Here is a 23,717-nt window from a genome sequence, read left to right as displayed (position 1 = left end):
AACACATATAGTGTGTCCCAAATCGCATACTTCCATACTGTGTACTCAAAATTTTCAAATTGAGCGTACTAAGCATACTACATACTCACTGGCTTAGTGCGCAAATTTTGAGGGTGTAGTTCTGTCCCAAATCGCATGCTGCCAAGCGCCGTACTAACCGGGAATGATGACATGATGTCGACCTCTTCTTCTTCTACATCTAATTGTGACCGGCTTCCAGCTTGTTTCCGCCAAACACCGCCACTTTTTGCCAGCAAATTTTCAAAGCCTTTTCAGTAGTATATTAAACACAGCTAATAACATGATCAGTGGTGTAGAGTTTATTAATGGGGGTCGGTGCAGCTGACTGAAGCTACCAAAAGGGCTACCGGGGCGCTGTGGCAGTTAAAATACATCCACAAATTAAATGTCTGAGTGGTGCTTCTGGTCATGTATTCACTGTGCAGGGTCTAACCCGCTTCTTATGATATTTACCTGGTTCACCGGGTAACGCTAGGGCCCCGGTAACTGTTAGCCCAATGAGCTTTGGCATTTGCATTTTACTAGCAATAGCATAGCCCAGTGTTTCTCAATCCTGGTCCTGGGGACCCCCTGCCCTGCATGGTTTAGATCAGGGGTCTCAAACTCGTGCCATGGAGGGCCAAGAGGCTGCAGGTTTTCTTTCCAACCAGAAACTCCACCAGCTGGTTTCACTGATTAGTCCCTGCTCTCTGCTTGAAGGTGAGGTAATTAGTGAATTCAGCTGGTGGAGTTTCTGGTTGGAAAGAAAACCTGCAGCCTCTTGGCCCTCCATGGCACGAGTTTGAGACCCCTGGTTTAGATGTTACCTCACTCCAGCACACCTGATTCAAATGATCAGCTCGTTATCAAGCTGGAGCAGAGCTTGATGACGAGCTGATCATTTGAAAGATTTGAGAAACACTGGCATAGCCTATCATTCGCAGAACAAAACAAACAAAAACAAGTTACACCACATACACAACGTCAACAGCTGATGGTGCTTGGTGGAAACAACACGTGTAAAAAACAACATCAATAAGTTACATTTATACATTGCTGCCAGAGGATGAAATTAGTGCGTTAAGTGTCCACAGCTGCATACTCAAAATCCGGGCCGATTTGAGTACATCATCCTGGTACTTTTGCATACTCATTTTTCGCATACTATGCATACTGTTTTTCATTTTGACGTAGTATACTCAAAATTTTGAGTATTTGAGTATGGAAGTATGCGATTTGGGACACACTAATAGCCTGGCCTTCGTGAAGTCCTAACCACTAAATGAGCCAGCAAACCGGGCTCCGATAGAGATAACATGTTTCAAGACAGTAACCCTTTCATTGCTGAAGTGAACTTTGCAGTACACTTAGTTTTAAAACTTACACGATGTATTAAATGTATTTTATTCAACTAAATGAGAAATTATATACATATATAGATATATGATACGTATATTTTCGGTCCAGATTTTTTAAGGCCTTCTCTGAAGGCCTAGAAGTCCCTGAAGGTTCCCCACTGCTGTGTACATGTTTTTAAAAAAGTATCAATCATGTTGACTCATGGATTGATACAGAGAGTGAGACAATTTCCAACTTGCTCTGACACACAGGCTTGATAACAGCCTATTCAACGTCTCAGATAACGATGACGAGCTCTCAGGCTAACAGATACATCACACCTGGAGGCTGTCTCCTTTTTACCAATCTGGGTTTTAAGTTGGACAGAGATTTTAAACTAGACAGCCAAATTCAAACTGTTGTTTCATCTTGTTTTTATCACTTAAAGGGATAGTTCCGTTTTTTTGAAGTGGGGTTGAATGAGCTCTATGTGACCACTGAGGACATTAGATACAGTAGAAAGGTGTCTCCTCTCCCTCAGTAAGACACAGACTGTAATCGATGGTGACGAGGAAATAGACGCTAACAGGGAGAGACCATACCAAATTCAAAGGCTATTTTCTCTGCCTACAAGAACTAAAATCAAAAAGTAATACCACAGTTTAATAGTATGCCACATAAAATATTTTTTAAGTGCATTAAGTCTTCAGAAATATAAACATTTAACTGGACCTAACTAACTGGTCATGTGTCCTTCCGCGCAGCGCTAGTGAGCTCCGTCCCCCCTCCTCCTTTCAGCTGTAGGAAATGTAAACAAGCTATGCTTCAGGCGCTGGGCCCTGTTCTAGGAAGCAAGTTCAGTCTAGCGAGATAGCCTTGGAGCTACCTCGCTGAACTGAGCGTGGTAGCCAGCGGTCTCACTACACGGTTTTACGACGCTGGTCATCAACCTCATAGGTGGATCCAGCTAGGCAATGAGCGCGTGCACACATATAAGGAGGAGCCCGCTGCATCTGACCAATCGCGAACATGGAGCAGTCTTGAGCGTCAGAGCAGGCCGGAGAGAGAAGGGGCTGGAGGTGATCATGAGGAAGTATGACGAGTTGAACATGTACCGGTAATTGACGTTAAAAACAGCACCGTCGCCGCTGCTTAAGCACGGAAGGAGTGCTGGCAGAAAATTGCTGACAGTCTAAATGCATAAGTGTAGTGGTGTAGTGCAAAAAAAAAATCTTTTGTGCCATTATCATCCTGAAATAGCACTGTTCACCATGCACTTTTACTGTAACATGCAACATATCTAATTTATTCCTTAGATGAATTTATTCATTTGTTCAGTCCTATCGTGTTTACATTTTTTGTGTGATATGTAGCCCACATGAGCCCTACATGAATTCCTGTCACAATTTTAATACGGGCAATAAAATATTGTCATGGAACAGAAGTGTTGGCATTGAAGATCTTATTACGGCATTGACAGTTCTTCATTCCCTTTAACTACCAGTAGAAAGTGGCATGTAGGTTACTACTGCTAAAGGTGGTGGTGGTCATCCGAAAAAGAGAGTGGGTCGGTGCGGTCCCTGAAAACTCTCGCGCGCGCCGGAGTGCTCCTCGGACGATGCGAGCTCCGATGTCCACGGACAAGCCATTTTTTCACGAGGGCTCATTGGTCAGTGGGCGGGGTTTTTGTAGTCCGTGAGTTCAATCTGGAACCTAACCTGCCCCGGAGCAGGTTAGCCGTTCAGCGTACGTTGCCATGGAGACTCGCCTCGCTGAGGAGTGATCCCGTGTCGTAGAACAGGGAATCCGAAACCTATCCTCAAAGCTACCTGGCTAGGCAGTAATCCTGCTTCGTGGAACAGGGCCCTGTAGCAGCTCTTCTTCTGGGTATCTACTTCGGTTCATACAGGTATCCTTTTGGTTCCAAAGTGAATGAAACTTCATCATCACTGTCATAGTCACTCATTTTGAATTTCCTACGCTGCCTCACAATCCTTAGAGTACAAACAAAAGAATTACGATACTTGATCAAACTTACACGAGGCTAAAACCAGCGCCTGAAGCATAGCTTGTTTACATTCCCTACAGCTGAAAGGAGGAGGGGGGACGGAGCGCACTAGCGCTGCGCGGAAGGATACATGACCAGTTAGTTAGGTCTAGATAAATGTTTATATTTCCGAAGACTTAATGCACTTAAAAAATATTTTATGTATCGTACTCTTAAACTGTGGTATTACTTTTTGATTTTAGTTCTTGTAGGCAGAGAAAATAGCCTTTGAATTTGGTACGGTCTCTCCCTGTTAGCGCCTATTTCTTCGTCACCATCGATTAAAGTTTGTGTCTTACTGAGTGAGAGGAGACAACTTTCTACTGTATCTAATGTCCTTAGTGGTCACATAGAGCTCATACAACCTCACTTCAAAAAAACTGAACTATCCCTTTAAGGTGGTTGGCAAAGGTCAAATCTTTTCTAAAGGTAGCACTCTAAAACAATGATCCATGCTTTTACTTCATCACGTTTGGATTACTGTAACACACTTAATGTTGGAGTGAGTCAGTCCCTGCTCTCCTGTCTGCATGACTTTTAACCAATACACACAAAAGAGAGCACATCAGTCCGGTACTGGCTTCACTTCACTGGTTGCATGTGACTTTTAGAGTTGATTTTAAAATTCTTATGTTTGTTTTTTTTGATGTTTAAATGGTCTTTACCCACCTTACCTCTCTGAGCTTCTTCACCCCTACTCACCCTCTCGGTCCCTCAGGTCGTCCGACCAGCTGCTCCTGCAGGTACTGAGGTCCAGGAAGAAGCTCAGTACCTGCAGGAGCAGCTGGTCAGGTGACAGGATTTTCTCTAATCTAAAAATCGTCTTAAAACCCATTTTTTTTATTTTTTGGCTTTTGACCTCGGCGAGACTTAGTTTCTTTGCCTGGTCTTATTTCCTTTTATCTGTTTTAATTTGCTTTTAGTTGTTTTTACTATGTGTCTGTTTTTCCTTATCTGCTTTATCCCATTTAATTAATCTACCTGTACAGCACTTTGTTTACAGCCGTGATTGATTTTAAAAGTGCTTTATAAATTTAAAAAAAAAAAAAAGAATCAACCAAGCCATTCTTTTGAAAAAACTTAACAAATACGCAAACAGAGGGGTGGCACATCAGCGGGTTAGCAGTGATAAAAAAAAACAGGAATCAGTTCTTGAAACAAAATGAAGAGACTCCAAGGCACTCTCTTTATACTATTAAAACGCCTTTGTTTGTTTTGGTCAGGTGCAGATTTGCTGGAATTCCATACCTTCTTAAACAATACCAACCCAAACATCAAGTTGTCACTTGAGTACAGTAAAGACAGTATTCATTTTCTGGACCTCACTATCCACAAAGACACTCAAGGGACATTACATACATCCGTTTTTAGGAAACTGACAGACAGAAATACAATTCTACATGCCAACAGTTTCCATCCAAAATGGCTGAAAGAAAATGTTCCCTATTGACATGAAGGTTTGCTTAAGTTAATCGAAGGGGAACAAAAAAATTAGATACTAGTTTGATTTAAATGAATTATCCCGCATTATTGATAAAACCAACTTCATTATATTTGGGAACAAATCTAAATTTTTAAACGCTGTAGTCAACGTAGAAGAAATTAAAATCAATAGAGTAAATAAAATAAGTTTGTACCTGTAACTATAGACATAAACTTAAATTGGAAACCAGATTTAAATGGAATAAAACAAAAATAGCAAAATAATTTGAGATAATAAGTCATTAACCAGAGTCTGTACAGAGCTTACACAAACTCATTATTTATTAAGCTACAGCTACTGCAGCTTAATGAGTTCATAGAGTTTAAAATGCAGCAGGTTTTGTACAAAGCTTGATGAGAAATATTATTATTACCATGCAACTTTCAGTTTAGACCTGTTAAAAGGAGAAGTAATAAAAAAGAAAAAGGAAAAATATTTTTTTTAAAATAAATGAAGAAAATAAAATAAAAAAAGATAAAAAAAATATATATATTTAAAAAATAATTAAAAATTTAAAATCAATAAAAGGATTCACAATTTTTGAAAAGCCTCAATTTAGGACGACATTCAGGGAACAGAGTGTAACAGTTAAAGGCGTCTCTCTATGGACCACCCTGGACAAGGACGCTAAAGAAATCAATTCATCCAGTAGTTTCAAAAAACAACTTACTTGACAAATACAGGGATGAAATTTGCTCTTAACCTTGCACCTGAAATGGAGAAAATAAAAAAAACAAAAATAAATAAATAAATAAATAAATAAATAAAATAAAAGGGAAAAATAATAACACTATTACCACTCAGCGACACTGAGCTTTGCCAGCATCTGTGACTCAGACCAATTATCACACCCGCCATCTCAATCAGGATTAATATCAAACTTTCTAACGAAACTGTTTTCATGGGAACTTCACCTTTCATTCTGATAACCATGCCAGATTTCTTACACAATTTCTACACCAACCCCTTTTATCAAAGTCAGTGGTTGACAGTTTGGAATTATTTTAATTATCTCCCACGTTTGTGGTAATCACGAACACACCCTGCTTTGAGGCGAAACCCAGGGCACGTTGGTCTTTTATCACCTTGATTTTAATCACCTCCGAATGAAATATGAGGCCCTCTTTGATTGCTTAATTATCAATATTCCACACACTGATCAGGCTCCCACCTTCCCACGGCATCTTGTGGACGCCTTCAGCTCACCTGTGTTTCTAGGTCTGGTGTCTCTCACAGATTCTTTCTGGAGTCCTGGTCCAGTCCAGCAAAGCAGTATCATGGTTATCAACCAGCTTTTGGTACTTTTTAGTGCTGTAAACAGCAAGTTGTGCTTAAAAAGGAAATCAGCTTTTTCATGAAGCTTGTGAGTAGAAGGGACTTTGTTTTTTAGTGTCTGTCGGAGTTTGTACGGCCACTGAGTGTGAACTCAGACATCTTAAAAATTTAAATTAATCTAAACATGAAAACTTGCCATATAAAGGCATGAAAATGATAGATAGATAGATAGATAGATAGATAGATAGATAGATAGATAGATAGATAGATAGATAGATAGATAGATAGATAGATAGATAGATAGATAGATAGACAGATAGATAGATAGACAGATAGATAGATAGATAGACATAATCATTATTTATGGACCTGAACGTTGTGATTTCTTTTCATGTGTGGATTATTTGAGTTAATACCAATGTCTGGGAGAAATTTTGTTTGAGTTGCAGCTTTGGGAATAAATGTGATGAGAAAAAAGTTGATGCGTTTAATACTTATTTTCCCCACTGTACTTCATACAAATGTCAAAACAGTTATAACGTGATGAGTTTTTGTCACCCAGAACCTGCTCATGTATTACTCCAAGCATGAAGTAGATTTTAATCAAAACTACAATGTAATTTTAAAAATGCAAGTAACCACATCATAATGTGATGATACAGTATCACATTATAATGTGAAACTAATAAGCTTTTCTTTTTTTCTGGTGTGGCAGCATTACTCTTCTGTATAGAAATGAAGGACAGATGAACTAACTCTGGATCTAACATATTCTCCCCAAACAAAATAAACCATGGATGTCATATTTATACCAGCATATGGCTTCATTTACTCATTAATCTGCTGTAAGGCACGCCATGCTCTTGTTATCAAGGTGAAAAACAACGATCGCCAACGTGCCCTGGGTTTCGCCTCAAAGCAGGGTGTGTTCGTGATTAACTCAAACTCAGGAATTGAAATAATTCCAAACCGTCAATCGCTGACTTTGATCAAAGAAGCCTGGCCCACGGTGGTTGGTTCAGGTATTGTGTAAGATACCTGGCACGATTTGGTTGTTTATCAGAATGAAAGGTGGAGTTCCCATCAAAAGAATTTTGTTGGAAAGGTAGAAATATGCACTTTAGTCTAGGGCGGTGTTTCTCAATTCCGGTCCTGGGGCCCCCCTGCCCTGCATGTTTTAGATGTTACCCCACTCCAGCACACCTGATTCAAATGAATGGCTTGTTATCAGGCTCGAGCAGAGCTTGATAACAAGCTGATCATTTGAATCAGGTGTGTTGGAGTAGGGTAACATCTAAAACATGCAGGGCAGGGGGGCCCCAGGACCGGAATTGAGAAACACTGGTCTAGGGTGAGATGGTGGGTTTGATAATGGGTTTAAGTAACAGCTTGCTCGTGAAGCTCAGTGTCCCTGACAGCCGTTTAGGTCACTGACAGTTCTTTCAGACGCCGACGGTTGTTTCAGACGCTGACAGTCATTTTAGTGGCTGACAGTTGTTTTAGTTTGTAGAGCATCCAGGTTGTTTGGATGCAAAGAACAAAAGATTATCTCCTTTTGTGCAAGAAAAGTTTCAGCTCCAAGCAGGAATTAAGACATACATCCAAGTTGTATCGCTCCCCCGCAGAGATATCAGACTTTAAAACTTTCAGGACTAACTTTAATCATCTAAAGCTGGTTTTAAAGAGATAGTTTAAATTCTGTAGACCTGGGTTATATGAGGTTGTCTTCTTTTTGATCCTTGGTGTATTACCCTTAGTGAATCCCCGGTGGGATTGCTTTGTTGTGAATCCATCCACAGAACTGGGATTGAATCTAATCCGTCTGCTGCAGAGTATTTTAACCAATTCCAGCCCCAAGGACGATGTGGGTGTGAGTGTTAGCTCTGTTTTCACTCTTTTACTTCATCGTCATAAAGCTGGTTGGTTTTTACACTTTCTCACAGAGTGCTGCTGTTTTTACCCACTTTCTCCAGTTTTCAGAAATCCAGAAAAGTCTATTGACCTTTGAGGGCCTCATGTCTGTACCAGCATGAGTCTAATCCGGATGGGGATCCTGATCTGTCCTTCTCATCCTGTTTGAATCTGATGCAACTTCAATTTGAGGTGCAACAAGAAACAGAAATAAAAGATAAGAACCTATTTTTGCTGTGTCTGTCCTCCTTTGACCTCATTCACTCATTAAAGAGTGTTTCTGAATGAATAAAAACTCATTTAATAGAATCAAACTATGAAAACTGGTTTGTAGTATTCTCAGGTTGCTTCAGTTCTCCAAACTTGCCACATGGTGGCAGCACTGAGCTGCATATTCTCTTTATTTCTGGTATTGGGGAATAAAGTTAATAATAATAACACAGAATAATTATACAAACTACCATCCCAATTGATATCTGCTCACTGTACTTTGGCACCATGGCATTGAATTCCCAATCATTAGCAGACAATTATTTAAAAAGATATTATTCATGATCAAAAGTTAAAGACCACAGGCGATTAAAGCCAAAATCTGCTCCAAATGTTCATTTCCTGTCAGTCATTCACACAGCCATGCCCTCCTGATGCTAAAGCTAAGAAGCTGTCTCTTCTTCAACGTGGTCAGATCGTTGAGCTGCATAAGCAAGGCCTCTCTCAGCGTGCCACTGCTGCTGAAGTTACCCCAAGCATGAGGTAGAATTTAATCAAAACTACAATGTAATTTTAAAAATGCAAGTAACCACATCATAATGTGATGATACAGTATCACATTATAATGTGAAACTAATGAGCTTTTCTTCTTTTTTTCTGGTGAGGCAGCATTACTCTTCTATATAGAAATGAAGGACAGATGAACAAACTCTGAATCTAACATATTCTCCCCAAACAAAATGTACCATGGATGTCATATTTATACCAGCATATGGCTTTGTTTACTCATAAATCTACTGTAAGGCACGCCATGCTAACATTTATCAAGGTGAAAAACAACGATTGCCAACGTGCCCTGGGTTTCTCCTCAAAGCAGGGTGTGTTCGTGATTACCACAAACTCAGGAATTGAAATAATTCCAAACCGTCAATCGCTGACTTTGATCAAAGAAGCCTGGCCCACGTTGGTTTTTTTAGGAGTTGTGTAAGATATCTGGCACGATTAAGTTGTTTATCAGAATGAAAGGTGGGGTTCCCATGAAAACAGTTTCGTTGGAAAGTCAGAAATATTCAACTTAGTCCTGGGTGAGGTGGTAGGTGTGATAACGGGTTTGAGTCACAACTTGCTCGCAAAGCTCAGTGTCCCTGACAGTCATTTAGGCCACTGACAGTTATTTCAGACGCTGACGGTTGAGAATACAAGGAGGGGTTTGACTGAGAAGCAATCTTACTGGACATTTGGCTGTGGCCACACCTGGAGGAATTTGTCAGGTACAGAGGGAGAAAAGGAGACAGCCTTCAGGTGTGATGTATTGGTTAGCCTGAGTGCTGGTCATCGTTATCTGAGACGTTGAATAGGCTGTTAATAAGCCTGCGTGTCAGAGCGAGTTACATATGGATATCGATGTCTGACTCTCTGTATCAATCCATGAGTCAGTCGTAGAAGGTGATTTTCCGTGCTGTTAAATCCTAAAACCCACGCCATTGGAGCGTTGTACAAACAGCGATGGGGTCACGTGTCAAGAGTGGTCACAGATTTTTCTGCAAAACTGGCAACGTTTTGTTGGAAACGTGTGAATGTGGTGGTGCATAGATGATTAATACTTTTTTTTAAACAGGTGTACAGATTACAGAGTTTATAATGTGAACAGAAATAGATTTTTTGCAACAATCCAAAAGTTGTTTACACTTGTGACTTGTTACAGTAACATATCAGTGAAATTTAACCAGATTCACCGCTCAGTCAAACAGTCAACAATTAAAAAAGAGCTTGAATTCTTTCTCTGGTTGAATGACTTTTTAAAAACGTGCTTTCCTTCAGTACTAATGGCAGTGATGTCAAGTAATGTTTGAACATGATGTGCAATGAATCAGGTACTTTTTTGGGTGGGGGAGACAGGGTGTGGTTGTAACACTTTTTGCTTTAGCACCTCTAACTCACTGAATTTTTGAGTCTCAAACTTTAATGTTCCCACATTTGTTTACTACAAATGGCACCAACTCAAAAACAAAGGCCAGGCCCCTCAAAAAGAGGTTTATTGAAATAGAACAATCCAGAACAATGTCTGAAACTGACCATAACTCACTTCCTGTTTGACTCAGGAGTTCATCCTTAACAGTATGAATGCTCAAACACTAGGGCCGGGAAGATATGCTACTCCTTTGATTTGATTCTTTTACGATCTTTTGGTGTGCTGATCTAAAATGGGATTCTTCAATATTTCTGATTTTTGTGATTTTCAGTTTGCTTCTTTAACACCAGACCATGGGAAAAAGGGAAATGATGATGATGATGATGTCTACAGACTTTATCAGGAGCCATACTTTCCCTTAAAATGCACATCACATGAGTCAGAGAAAAACATTTCATCCTCTGCTGGAGAAAAGTGGTAGCGTTTTTACAATCCAGCTTATAAACAAAGACCGGTCTCCCCTACCGACTGAATTCTGTCAGTAGTACCGGGTACCAATTCACATAAAATCAAAAGGTACCATGTTTAGGTACTTAACACATCCCTATGGCTGTGAGGGAGTGGAAGAGTAGGTGATTTTCCACGCTGGACATGAACGCAACATTGCAAGGTTAGGTTGAAAAATGAATATGTTAAATTAAAAAACTTTGGGATTTTTTTTTTCTCCTCGCCCAAAGGAAGAGGCCACCTTCTGGCTAGAGCTAGATGGCGCCCTCGGCCTTCCTGCTGCGTTTCTTTTTATCATTCCACACCATCAATGAATGCTAATCTGACTCCGCAAAATTGGCACACATCCCAGGATGGCAGAAAAATTTGATAAAATACCAAACTTAACCCCCAACATCCCATAATAAGCTCTCTAGCACCACAGAGGCACACTAAAATGGCCCTAGTGGCCAGTAGGAATGTCGTACAGACATCAAACCAACGTCAAAGTGTTTGTCTCAAAAAGACCCAAAAATAATATGCAGACACCTCTGACCTATCTCCAACAGGAAGCTGGCAAATTGCCTTTCAAAATAAAATTTCCCCACATTTTTACCCTTTCTGCAAAAATTAACTCCTCCTATACCATGAGTGGTATCGGCTTGAAATTCGCTTAAATGACAGACTAGACCCTGCTTTAAAAAAGATGTGTGAGACTTCGACGTTTTGGACCCAGTTTTCAAATGATGAGCCCTCAAAGTTGGTGAACCCTCCCAGCGCCCTCCATTAAAATTCACTGACCCTAACCCTAACCCTTCTATGCATGGTATTACTCAATCCAGCCCATGCAGGCTGCTGCATTTGGGCCTCTAGGCAAAAAAAAGTAAAGGTCGTACAGCTTTAAAAATGTCATGGATGGATCCCTGACAAAATTTCCAACAAAAGTATCATCTTTTTACACAGATTTGGGTAAAATTGTGGCCTCTGTGAGGAGTTGTATTTTCAAAAAATTTTGTGAATAAATTTCAACCTTCACTCTGCTGCAGTTGATGGTGTCACACACTGATCAGGAGTTCCGTGCAGCTGGTCATGTGACTCAGCAGAGAGAATAATACATGGTGTCAACTGTTATAGCACTAAGAGGGCCAGAAAGGGATGAAACCCTGACAGTGGAGGGGAAACAGGTATGACAGACCAGCAGGAGGGTTTGGGTGAGAGTGTGAGGACCCGTCCTACGCTGCTTGCAGCTTTAATCTCAAGTATTATTTTAACATCTGTACTTTTACTTATAAGTGAGTTGTATGAGGTTGTTCAGTTCATTTTCCAAACGTTTTAAGTTTTCAGAAATCCAGAACAGTCTATTGACCTTTGACCTTTGAGGGCCTCATATCTGTACCAGCATGAGTCTTCATTAACTCATGAATCTGCTGTAAGGCATGCTAACTTTTATCAAGGTGAAAAAAAAAGGTGATTGCCGACATGTAGTCATTTGAATACATCAGTTCAGACTAGTTTGGTGGAATTTATTGCACCATTCACAGGTGACCTTTTTAATCCAAATGAAAGGTGGAGTTCCCAAGAACACTGAGGTTTGTGCCACATTTAGCTGGAAGAGCTCGGTGGTTCTGCTGGTTTCACAACCCTCTTGTTGTCTTGTTCATTATAAAAGGGGATGGATGTGAGCAGCGATTCACTCCAGCTCTGAGCTCTCTCTGCGCTGCACCAAGACCACGAGAAGAGGAGACCAAGACAGCAATGGCTGGTGAGTCAAATATTACTGCAGCAGCTGTTTGACACGTCATCATCAGTTATTTGTAACTTTATTACAGAAAGAAATGACTTTATATTGATTCGTTTATCCTCTGATTTTCACAGACACTGCTCCAATCCCTTTCACCCTGATTGTCAAAGGTGACCAGCCAAAAGTTGTTTACACTTGTGACTTGTTACAGTAACATATCTGTAAAATTTAACCAGATTCACCGCTCAGTTAAACAATGCTAAACAATTAAAAATGAGCTTGAATTGTTCCTCTGGTTGAATGACTTTTTTAAAATGTGCTTTTCTTTGGTGCTAATGGCAGTGATGTCAAGTAATGATTGAACATGATGTGTAATGAATCAGGTACTTTTATAGGTAGGGGAGACCAGGTGTGGTTGTAACACTTTTTGCTTTAGCACCTCTAACTCACTGAATTTTTGGGTCAGAGTTCTCAAACTTTAAAGGTTCCATATTATGCAATAATTCCTGACAAAAAATTTACAACAAAAATATCATCTTTTTACACGGATTTGGGTAAAATTGTGGCCTCTGTGAGGAGTTTTTTCCAAAAAATTTTGTGAATAAATTTCACCCTTCACTGTGCTGCAGTTGATGATGTCACACACTGATTAGGAGTTCAGTGCAGCTGGTCATGTGACTCAGCAGAGAGAATAATACATGGTGTCAACTGTTATAGCACTAAGAGGGCCAGAAAGGGATGAAACCCTGACAGTTGAGGGGAAACAGGTATGACAGACCAGCAGAAGGGTTTGGGTGAGAGTGTGAGGACCCGTCCTACGCTGCTTGCAGCTTTAATCTCAAGTATTATTTTAACATCTGTACTTTTACTTATAAGTGAGTAAAATTTAAGTAATGCTCCTTGTACTTGAGTAAAAAATTTTAGTACTTTTTCCACCTCTGGATTCTGTAGACCTGGGTTGTGAGAGGTTGTCTACTTTCCAATCGTTTTAAGTTTTCAGAAATCCAGAACAGCCTATTGACCTTTGACCTTTGAGGGCCTCATGTCTGTACCAGCATGAGTCTTCATTAACTCATGAATCTGCTGTAAGGCGTGCTAACTTTTATCAAGGTGAAAAAAAAGATGATTGCTGATGTGCAGTAATTTGAGGACATCAGTTCAAACTAATTTGGTGGAATTTATGCGCCATTCACAGGTGACCTTTTTAATCCAAATGAAAGGTGGAGTTCCCAAGAACACTGAGGTTTGTGTCACATTTAGCTGGAAAAGCTCGGTGGTTCTGCTGGTTTCACAACTCTCCTGTTGTCTGGTTCATTATAAAAGGGGATGGATGTGAGCACCGATTCCCTTCAGCTCTGAGCTCTCTCTGCGCTGCACCAAGACGACAAGAAGACGAGACCAAGACAGCAATGGCTGGTGAGTCAAATATTACTGCAGCAGCTGTTTGACAAGTCGTCATCAGTTCTTTGTAACTTTATTACAGAAAGAAATGACTTTATATTGATTCGTTTATCCTCTGATTTCCACAGACACCGCTCCGTTCACTGTCACCATGATCATCGAAGGTGACGGGTGTTGCAGCCATGAAACGTTCACTGTGCCAACAACAAGGGGCAAGAGAAATGACTTTATGACGATATGTTAATCCTCTGATTTCCACAGAGAAAGCTACAATCCTTTTCACTCTGACCTGCATCAAAAGTGACAGTAGTGGTGATCCTCCCACGTTCGCTGTGCCAACAACAAGGGGCAAGACCCTCTTCCAAGCTCTGACTGAATATGGGCAAAGAAACACCAAGTTTAAGTAAGATATGTCATCCATGATGGTCATAATAACGTCTTCTCTTTCCACAAACAGGAAAATATTTGAGTTTCTCTGAAATCCGTACAGCAGGGACGTGTAGAGACCTGGTTGTGTCAGAGTCCGGCTGTTTGGATGACATTTCTCCTGAGATCAAATGAAGTCTGTCTTTGAGAAACAGAGTTTCAGCTCTCAGCAGGAAACATCAAACACTGAACAAGCTTTCTACAGCTTCTCTCACTCTGTTTTGTCTCTGCAGGTTTCAGACCAGGAATGCCCACGACGTGGGCCATTACGTGGTGGAAGTGATGGGGATCAAGAATGAATCCAGAAAGTGCTGGATTACACTTCTGAACAATCAAAAGGATATCGTGGTACCCATCAGTGAGTAAAATCACATTTTATCATAGAAATCCATCTTTGTTGAACTCCTGCTGATTTATATCAAACGTTATCTGAAGAGGCTTCACAAAAAGAGCCGGTCTAGACCGGACTCAGTGTTTATTTAATTTACACAGAACCAACATCCAGATAAGATCAAATTCAGACCCATCTTGGTAGACTGTCTCATCTCATGATGATGGAGGAAAGTAAAGCATGGATCTATTCTCCTCTACAGATCTGGACTACAAGGTCAAAAGTAATGAAAACGTGTACCTGCAGTTCACCCCCCTCCTGTTTCACCCCTGAGGCTGAGACCAATCCAGACGGGGATCCTGATCTGTCCTTCTCTTCCTGTTTGAATCTGATGCAAACTTCAATCTGAGGTGCAACAAGAAACAGAAATAAAAGTGAGAACCTATTTTTGCTGTGTCTGTCCTCCTTTGACCTCATTCACTCATTAAAGAGTGTTTCTGAATGAATAAAAACTCATTTAATAGAATCAAACTATGAATAACTGGTTTGTAGGAATCTCACGTTGCTTCAGTTCTCCAAACATGCCACATGGTGGCAGCACTCAGCTGCATATTCTCTTTATTTCTGGTATTGGGCAATGAAGTTATATCTCTTTCATGGTTCGGTTTGTTTTGGGAGACTATGTTAGATCCAGAGTTAAGAACATGCACACAGACACACGAGTTTGTAGTGAAGGTAACAAGGCATAGCTGCTGGAACAAATTATTTAGCAGGGGGTGCTGAGAAAAAAAGGGATTATCAGTCTACATCATCATGAAGCTGCGCAAGTAATAACTTTTATAATAATAATAATAATAACTTTATTCATATAGCACCTTTTAAAAACAAAAGTTTACAAAGTGCTTTAACAGGAACACAAACAACAACAAAGCAAAGAAACACAAAAACAAAACACACAGTTTAAGAGACACTTATGCAGAAAGACACCATGCATGAGGGCAACAGGAAGCATAGTCAGGGACCCAGACAATACAAGAACCATACAACATAAAATGAGACCATGATGACTGGGATAAAAGCTGAAAACATAAACTCTGTGAGAGAAAGGAGGAAAAGGCAATGGAAAGGGCAATAAAAGACAGTTACAAACAAAATCAGAACATCAAATATAAATATATAAAATTGTAAAATAAATATGAACATAATAACGAAAGAATAATGAATAATGAAAAGATAAAACAATTGACGGCTTAAAGGGTCTAAGTGAAAAGATTAAAAGTGAAACAAGCGTGAATCAAAGTTCGGTAAAATCAGGATTAGAATAAGGTAATTACAGTAATAAAATAGAATAAATAAATAAGTTCATATAAATAAGGAGTGTGGACTTAAAAAGGTAATAACAATAAGATAGAGAAAAACTTACTAAATAAATAGATAAATCAAAAATAAAAAAAATAGGAGAGCAAAAAATGGAAGACGAAAGACGGCATCACATAAAAGCCAGCCTATAAAAGTGAGTTTTTAAAAGTGATTTAAAAGAAGCAACAGACTCTGCATGCCTTATCTCCTCTGGCAGGTCGTTCCAAAGTCGAGGAGCTCTGACAGAGAAAGCTCTGTTACCTTTAGTTTTGAGCCTCGACTTTGGAACGACCTGGAGACCTTCGCCAGAGGATCTGAGGCTGCGAGCTGGCTCATATTTAATCAAAAGCTCAGAAATGTAAGTAGGAGCAAGTCCCGTGACAGCTTTAAATGTGATCAATAAAATCTTAAAAGCAATTCTAAAACCGACAGGAAGCCAGTGGAGGGAGGCTAAAACTGGTGTGATGTGATGCCGTCTATTAAAACTAGTTAAAAGCCTAGCTGCTGCATTCTGTAGTTGGAGGCTAGAGAGAGATTTTTTGTTTAAGCCTGGTAGGAGGGAGTCAGAGAAGTCCAGTTTGGAAAAAATGAAGGCATGAATTACTTTTTCAAGATCTGGAGGGGTGAGTATTTGTTTGATTTTTGAAATGGAGCGCAGATGGAAGAAACATACTGGGTGATTTTATTGATGTGGGTGGAGAAGGTGAGTTCAGAGCCAAAGATGACTCCTAGATTTCTGGCTGAAGGTTTAATGTTTAATGAGAGTGGACCGAGAGAGGACTGTATCAGGGGGGAATTTGGTAAGTTACGGAGAATTATTTCAGATTTTGAGTTATTTAGCTGAAGGAAGTTTTCTGCCATCCAACAATTGATGTCCTTAAGGCAGTCCATGACAGCAGCTAGGCCCTGTGTGTCCTCAGGTCTCAGAGGAAGGTATATCTGTGTGTCGTCTGCATAGCAGTGAAAGGAGACTTGGTGGCGCTGAATTAGATGGCCAAGGGGCAGCATATAAATAGAAAATAAAATTGGACCTAAAACTGAACCTTACGGTACACCACAGGCAATGGTGGAAGTAGAGGAGCTGTGATTACCTATGGTGACCTCAAAGGTTCACTCTAAAAGATAAGACTGTAACCAGCTAAGTGCAGTGTCCTTGATACCCACCCAGTTTCTAAGTCGTTTAATTAAAATAGCGTGGTCAACTGTGTCCAAAGCTGCACTGAGAGATTAAAATTGAGTAGCTTGGCAGCAGAAGCAGCATTTAGCTCCATACATTCAGACGAGTTAGCATCTTTTAAACACTAAATTCAACCCGTTAGCAGCATAAAAATGTACAGTTGTTCTCTCGTCTGTTGTCAGAAACAATACCACACAACAGAGACAACCTGTCAAGTTTCGACCGTTACAGCGCAACCGGTGTTTCAGAGTCAATAGCAACCATGCTAACTGGTGACTTTTAGCCGACGGAAGCAGTGAGTAACGGCCGAGAGTCACCACTTAACACGGTCACACTTTACACTGAAACACCAGCGACGTCTGTGGGTGTGTAGTTAAATGTATCGTCTTTATCCAACCTCAGTTAACCAGGTTTGACTGTAAACAAACAATAATAACTGTTCATACCCAAAATATAGATATTACTTTGCTTTATTTGATGAAAAAATTGGTTTGAGGCTGAGGCTATGACAAAACACGGACTTAATATGCATGATTCATTTAATTAACCACACAAATGTGAACTGCTCGACAGCAGCACAGAAAATAACTCACAATGACGACGGGTGTGTCTGTCTCTGTTGGGACATGCGCCACAAGGTGGAAAGACTTCTCTCCGAAGAAGCCACAAAGATGAGTTGGCACCATAGACATGATATACGCAGGCGCCTCATTATGTACTGGAGCGCATCGGGCGTCGCCGCCATATTGGATGGGTCTCGTCACTTCATTACAGGAGCAGACACAAACGGATTGATCGAAAGTGATTAATTATGCCGCCTACGGTTTCTATAACCGGCGCGATATTGAGAGCAGATCCCAGGTTCAGAAGTAAGACTTCACAATATTTTTTTTTTTTGACCATTTATCATTTTTCTCCCTTTTATAACAAATTATTGGTATTACTGTTGTTCTACTTATTATCTATTTCTTTAAATCTTTGTTCGTATAAGCATCCATACTAAAGTTTAATTTGATTTCATTATTTTTGGGGCTGATGTTGCCATCGTAATTATTAATTTTACTACGATTAAGTAGTAATTAAAAGAAATACCTATTATTTTTATATTATTATTATTATTATTATTATTATTGTTATTATTATTATTATCATTATTATTATTATTATTATTATTATTATTATTATTATTATTATTATTATTATATAATTATTATTAATATTATTATTAAATTAGAAAATATAGGTGAAGTTGGCATTGTGAATCTTATATATATATATATATATATATATATATATATATATATATATATATATATATATATATATGTGTGTGTGTGTGTGTGTATATATATATATATATATATATATATATATATACATATATATATATAGATAGATAGATAGATAGATAGATATATGTATATGTATGTGTATATGTATATATATATATATATATATATATATATATATATATATATATATATATATATATATATTTGACATTGCATGACAAAAAAAAAGCACAATGAAAAGTATTTTAATTTGAAAGAATGTATTAAAATGTGTGACTGCGTCCTGTATTATTAGTACATCCATGTTGTTTGTAACAAACGTATCTGTGTGAAAATTGGGTAAAAATTTGCTGAGTTGTGCTCATAATAGTTCACGTTATTCTGCACAACATTCATGCACGAGCAGTGAGAAGGAGAGACGGGCATCACCTTTGGGGAAAATTTGGATAAATTCAAGTTAATTAATTTCCTAGTTGTAGTGAAAAATACATGAATAAATTAGGTTATTAAAATAAATCAATTTAAGCAACGTAATTCTAAATGATAGGAGTTTGAGCTTCATTTTGCACCCCTAGTTACCACGGCCCTGTAACCAGATGTGTCTTTTAACCTCTTTAAATCACTTCACTGGGAAAAACTCAAACACTACTCTATAGTGACCATGCCAGAAACCTGGGTGTTGTCATGGACTCAGATCTGAATTTTAACAAACACATTAAGACAGTTACAAAGTCAGCCTACTATCACTTCAAGAATGTGTCCAGGATTAAAGGACTGATGAGTCAGCAGGACTTGGAAAAACTGGTCCGTGCTTTTATCTTCAGTGGGCTTGATTACTGTAACAGCGTCTTTACTGGTCTCCCTAAAAAATCAGTCAGACAGCTGCAGCTGGTTCAGAACGCTGCTGCTCAAGTCCTCACGAAGACCAAGAAAGTGGATCACATCAGTCCAGTTCTGAGGTCTTTACACTGGCTTCCTGTTTTTCAGAGGATAGAGTTTAAAACAATCCTGTTGGTTTACAAAGCTCTGAATGGACTACGGCCAAAATACATCAATGATCTTTTGATCCCATATGAACCACCAAGACCACTTAGGTCTTCTGGATCAGGTCTGCTTTCAGTCCCCAGAGTCAGAACTATACATGGAGAGGCAGCATTCAGCTTCTATGCTCCAAATATCTGGAACAAGCTGCCAGAAAATATCAGGTCTGATGAAACTCTGAGCTCATTTAAATCCAGGTTGAAGACCCACCTTTTTACAGCTGCCTTTTATTAGAGCATTTTAACAAATCATTTTAGTATCATTTTAATATCTTGTCTTTAATTTTGCACTGCAAATTTTATCTTTAAATCTGTTTTTATCTTATAATCTGTTTTCAAATCTGTTTTAAAATCTATTTTAATCTTTTGTTTGTTTGTTTGTCTTTTGTTGTTTGTTTTATTGTATCTTTTTAATTGATCTCAATTTTAATTGAATTTTAATGGTTTTCTATAATTTGTTCTGCCTGTAAAGCACTTTGAATTGCATTGCTGAAATGTGCTATAGAAATAAACTTGCCTTGCCTTGCCTAAACTTGCCTATAGTGTGCTTCACTTCTCTCCTCTCTGTAATGATGACATCACAGTCACTGAACCATAGACTGTATATTGTGGACAGCGTGGCTCCGCCATTTACCATTGTACGGTTTTGAAGCCAAAATACCCCGTCACAGGCGCAGCCATAGGCAGCCAGAGTCTGCGGGATTCTGGGAGAATCTGAGTGGAGCTGGGTGACAAAAATAATACTTATATTTTTTCATTCGAGAGTCTAATCACTTCTTGACTCTACCTCCTGACATATTTTACAACCCCCCCCCCCCCCCCCCCCCCAAAAAAAAAGAATGGCTGCTGTCAATCATCGTTAAACGCTACGTAAAGCCTTGTTTTTAACCTCTTATAACTAATGAAAACGAAACTTTTCAGAAAAAAAGAGGACTTGAATACAAGACAGCCTAGTGATAATAAATCACCACAACAATCGGATGTGAGAAACATTTCTGCGAGGAGTACTAAGTTTTTAAAGTTTGACCACAGCCCATCTGGAATGGCTGGAAAGCTGGATTTTTTAACCTATACTGCAGCCAGTCACCAGGGGGAGCAGTTTTTGTGGAGACCTCACTTCGATGACATCCATTTTTTTGACAGACTATGCACTGAACGTGTTAGTATTTCTCCGCTTTCCTGCAGCGCCCCCCTCAGATTGGGCTGACCTTCATAGCACTCACTCTCATCCTGTTTATATGAAATAGGTTGTATAAGTGCAGTGGGTGTTTCTCCAGTCCCTGATGTGATGAATAAACACTTCTCACAGATTACTGATTGGTGTTAATACTTTAAAGACAGAGTGTTGACTCATCACTTCCTGCTGCTCCTGAAAAAATTTAAGGCTTTGATTTGGGGATGCACTGATTTGAAAATTTTGGCCGATACTGATATCCAATATCAATATTGGTAAAAAAAACAAACAAACAAAAAAAAACAATCTGAGATGATGTGTCGAGGTTGTTCAGAGAAAAAGAGCAGAGCTACCTTAAAGAAAAGATGACCATGGGACATTCTTTGAAATATACAACTTATTTAAAATCTATATGTGTGTGTGTGTGTACCTGTTCTGTCGTAGCTGTACAGTCTTCGTAGCTGACCACAGGGAGCGTCACCTTCCTGAGGAACCTGGAGGACCTGCCCAGGTACCGTGTGAGTCCCCATCCCGTCACCACACCACGGTTTCCCTTCTGCAAAACACACCCACACAAATCAGCTCTGATGTCCCGTCTGTCCTCTAGTAGGTTTGTTAATGAAGTTACCTGCAGCAGGTATTTGGACAGGTGTGGGTCGGGCAGGCAGGCTGGGATGGCTGTGGGTCCTCTGACCACGGGCTGGCTGAGGTACAGCAGAGCGATGTCACTGTCAAAGGTGAAGGAGTGGAAGTGAGGGTGAACAAAGACCCTCTGCACCTTGATGAGCTGCTCACCTGGATCAGGACGTCGCTTATCAAAGTCACCTACACACACACACACACACAGGTAGAAAATTATGCTCCCAGCATGCAGTTTGCTCATGGTACCTACAGTCTCTAAAATCAGTGCACAGGGTGGAGCCGTCAGTTATCAGGCTCCTTTTCTGGACCAGGTCTTAGACTCAGACTGTTAAACTCTGTATACATGTAGACTCAGACAGATAAAGACTGGTGTAGACTGATGTGGACTCAGACTGATGTGGACTCAGACTGATGTGGACTCAGACTGATGTGGACTGTTGTAGGTCAGCATATGTCATGTTGAGTGTTTTCACCCAGAGTGATGTGGTCTGCAGTCTGTTCCAGGCAGTGAGCAGCAGAGACCACCCAGCGGTCAGAAACCAGGGTCCCGCCACAGAAACCATAACCATCAGCCCTGCGGAGCAGAACCTGCACACACACACACACACACACACACACACACACACACACACACACACACACACACACACACACACACACACACACACACACACAGCTTAAGATTACAAACAGTTGTTTTATAAAATAGGAGGTTTTCAGGTGTCCCCTCACCTGCCAAGGACTTCCTCCTGGCCTCTGTAAGTCCCCGCCCACAATGCGAGGTGTAATCCCCGCCCCCGTCAGCTCGGTCTTGTTCCTCTGTCTCTCTGCTGACGATGCGTTCACTGTCAGCAGCTCCTCCTCTGTCTCTGTCAGGTTTAGGTTTAGGACCCAGCTCTCTGTACTGTTATCCAACCACATGGTGTCCGTCTCCATGGAAACGTTATCCATTTCCACGAGATCCAACAAAGAGCGCCTGTCCCAACCAGCTCGCTGCACTGCACGCCACATGGGAACAAAACTGCACGCCACAACAACATAAAACAGCAGCACCATGTGAAGTCCTGAAGTCACTGGATCTCTTCAAACAGTACGGTCTGCAGCACTCAATGTAGTCCCAGTACTTAGAGAAGTCCCAGTACCTAAAGTTGTACCAGATCTTAAAGGCTAAAGGCTAAAGCTTCCTATTTTACTGTTTAGTAAATTAAAGGGGACTGTCCACGAAACAAAAAAACCCAAAAACAAATAAAGGTAACTGAAGTAGAACTAGTACCTAAAGTAGCACCAGAACTTAAAGGTCCCATATTGTGCAAAAATCACTTTATCAAGTCTTTGAGTAAAATTTGTGGGTCTTTGTCTTTCCTCCCAGCCCACAAAATGTGATATTCAATGACAAAACCTGTACTTAGTGGAGCTTGTGAATATAAAGTCCTGACCTAAAACGAGCTGTTTGGATTTCGAGGAGTTGCCGATGTTTGTGATTCCCTTTTTTGACCAATCAGAAGCAAGTCTGACCTGATTGGTCCACCGGAGCAGATACCCCGAACCTCCTCCCTGCCCACTCCTCTCCCCGCTGCTGCTCCAGCAGCCATCACTGCCATCACTGCTCTGTTTTTGGCTGTAAACAGCCACATAGTTCCATGCACAAGCTTCCCATCTCAGAAGAAGACAGACTAAGTGTCTAGAGTTCATTTATCAAGGAAATGTTCCAGATACACTCAGTAAAACTGTGCATGTGTGTGCTAGTCACTTCACGGCCGACTGCTTTTCCAACTTTGGGCAGTCCAACAGAGGGCTAGCCAATAGACTGGTCCTGAATCCAGGCACATTACCAACCATCCACCAACAAACCTGGGACCCTGGAAATGTGAGTATTTTAAATGCTGTGTGCTGTGGAGCAGATGGAAGAGCTTTTCCTCAGTGTCCCCCCTGTCTCTGTATTAGCTTCAGGGTGCTAACTTTAGCTGCGGTTAGCCTGTTGTTTTAGCCTGTAATGTTACGGTAAACGAGCTTCTCTGTTTTCTAAACATTGTGCACTCGGAGCTCGTGGCGCCGCTCTCAGTGACGTGGAAGAGCGGGGCGGTATCAGCGGTGGCTCATTTACATATGAAGGCCACGCCCACTAAATCAGAGCGTTCTGAACAGAGGGGCTATGAGAGCCTGGAAACAATGCTGCTGTGCTTGATTTATTGGCTTTTTGGACCAAAACATGTTACTACCATTTCATGAAGACATCAATGATCCAGATTAAACTGCAGGAAAGGAGCAGGATATGGGACCTTTAACAATTATACTCCACTTCCACTCCCTCATAAGTACCTAGATCGTTACTTATCTAATGGTCTAAACGATACACAGGTGTGCAGGTGGGCTCAGCTTTTGTCATTCGTGTGTGTGTGTGTGTGTGTCAGGTTATTGCAGGCAGCAGAGTGTTTGGTCCATTCTGTGGAGATAAATCTCCAGGTGAGATTC

The 23,717-nt window shown here is 40.3% G+C and overlaps 1 protein-coding gene across 1 annotated transcript in view; it reads right to left on the bottom strand.

The window, feature by feature from the left end:
- The window catches only part of LOC141797894 (coagulation factor X-like), a 34,590-nt gene extending 12,394 nt beyond the window's left edge, over window positions 1–22,196 (bottom strand). The window contains exons 1-4 of the mRNA XM_074679585.1: window positions 21,978–22,196; window positions 21,719–21,833; window positions 21,232–21,428; window positions 21,034–21,159 (exon numbers count right to left, since the gene is read on the bottom strand). Of these exons, the coding sequence (XP_074535686.1) occupies window positions 21,034–21,159; window positions 21,232–21,428; window positions 21,719–21,833; window positions 21,978–22,196 (657 nt within the window). The remainder of the gene's footprint in view (window positions 1–21,033; window positions 21,160–21,231; window positions 21,429–21,718; window positions 21,834–21,977) is intronic.
- Between the last annotated feature and the right edge of the window lie 1,521 nt (window positions 22,197–23,717).

Source organism: Halichoeres trimaculatus, unplaced genomic scaffold (genome assembly GCF_033239565.1).
Source record: "Halichoeres trimaculatus isolate MK-OKI-2021-1 unplaced genomic scaffold, fHalTri1.1 fHalTri1_scaffold_9, whole genome shotgun sequence".
In the NCBI taxonomy this organism is placed as follows: domain Eukaryota; kingdom Metazoa; phylum Chordata; class Actinopteri; order Labriformes; family Labridae; genus Halichoeres; species Halichoeres trimaculatus.
The sequence above is the reverse complement of the archived record's forward strand: the minus strand, read 5'-3'. Positions and strand labels throughout refer to the sequence as shown.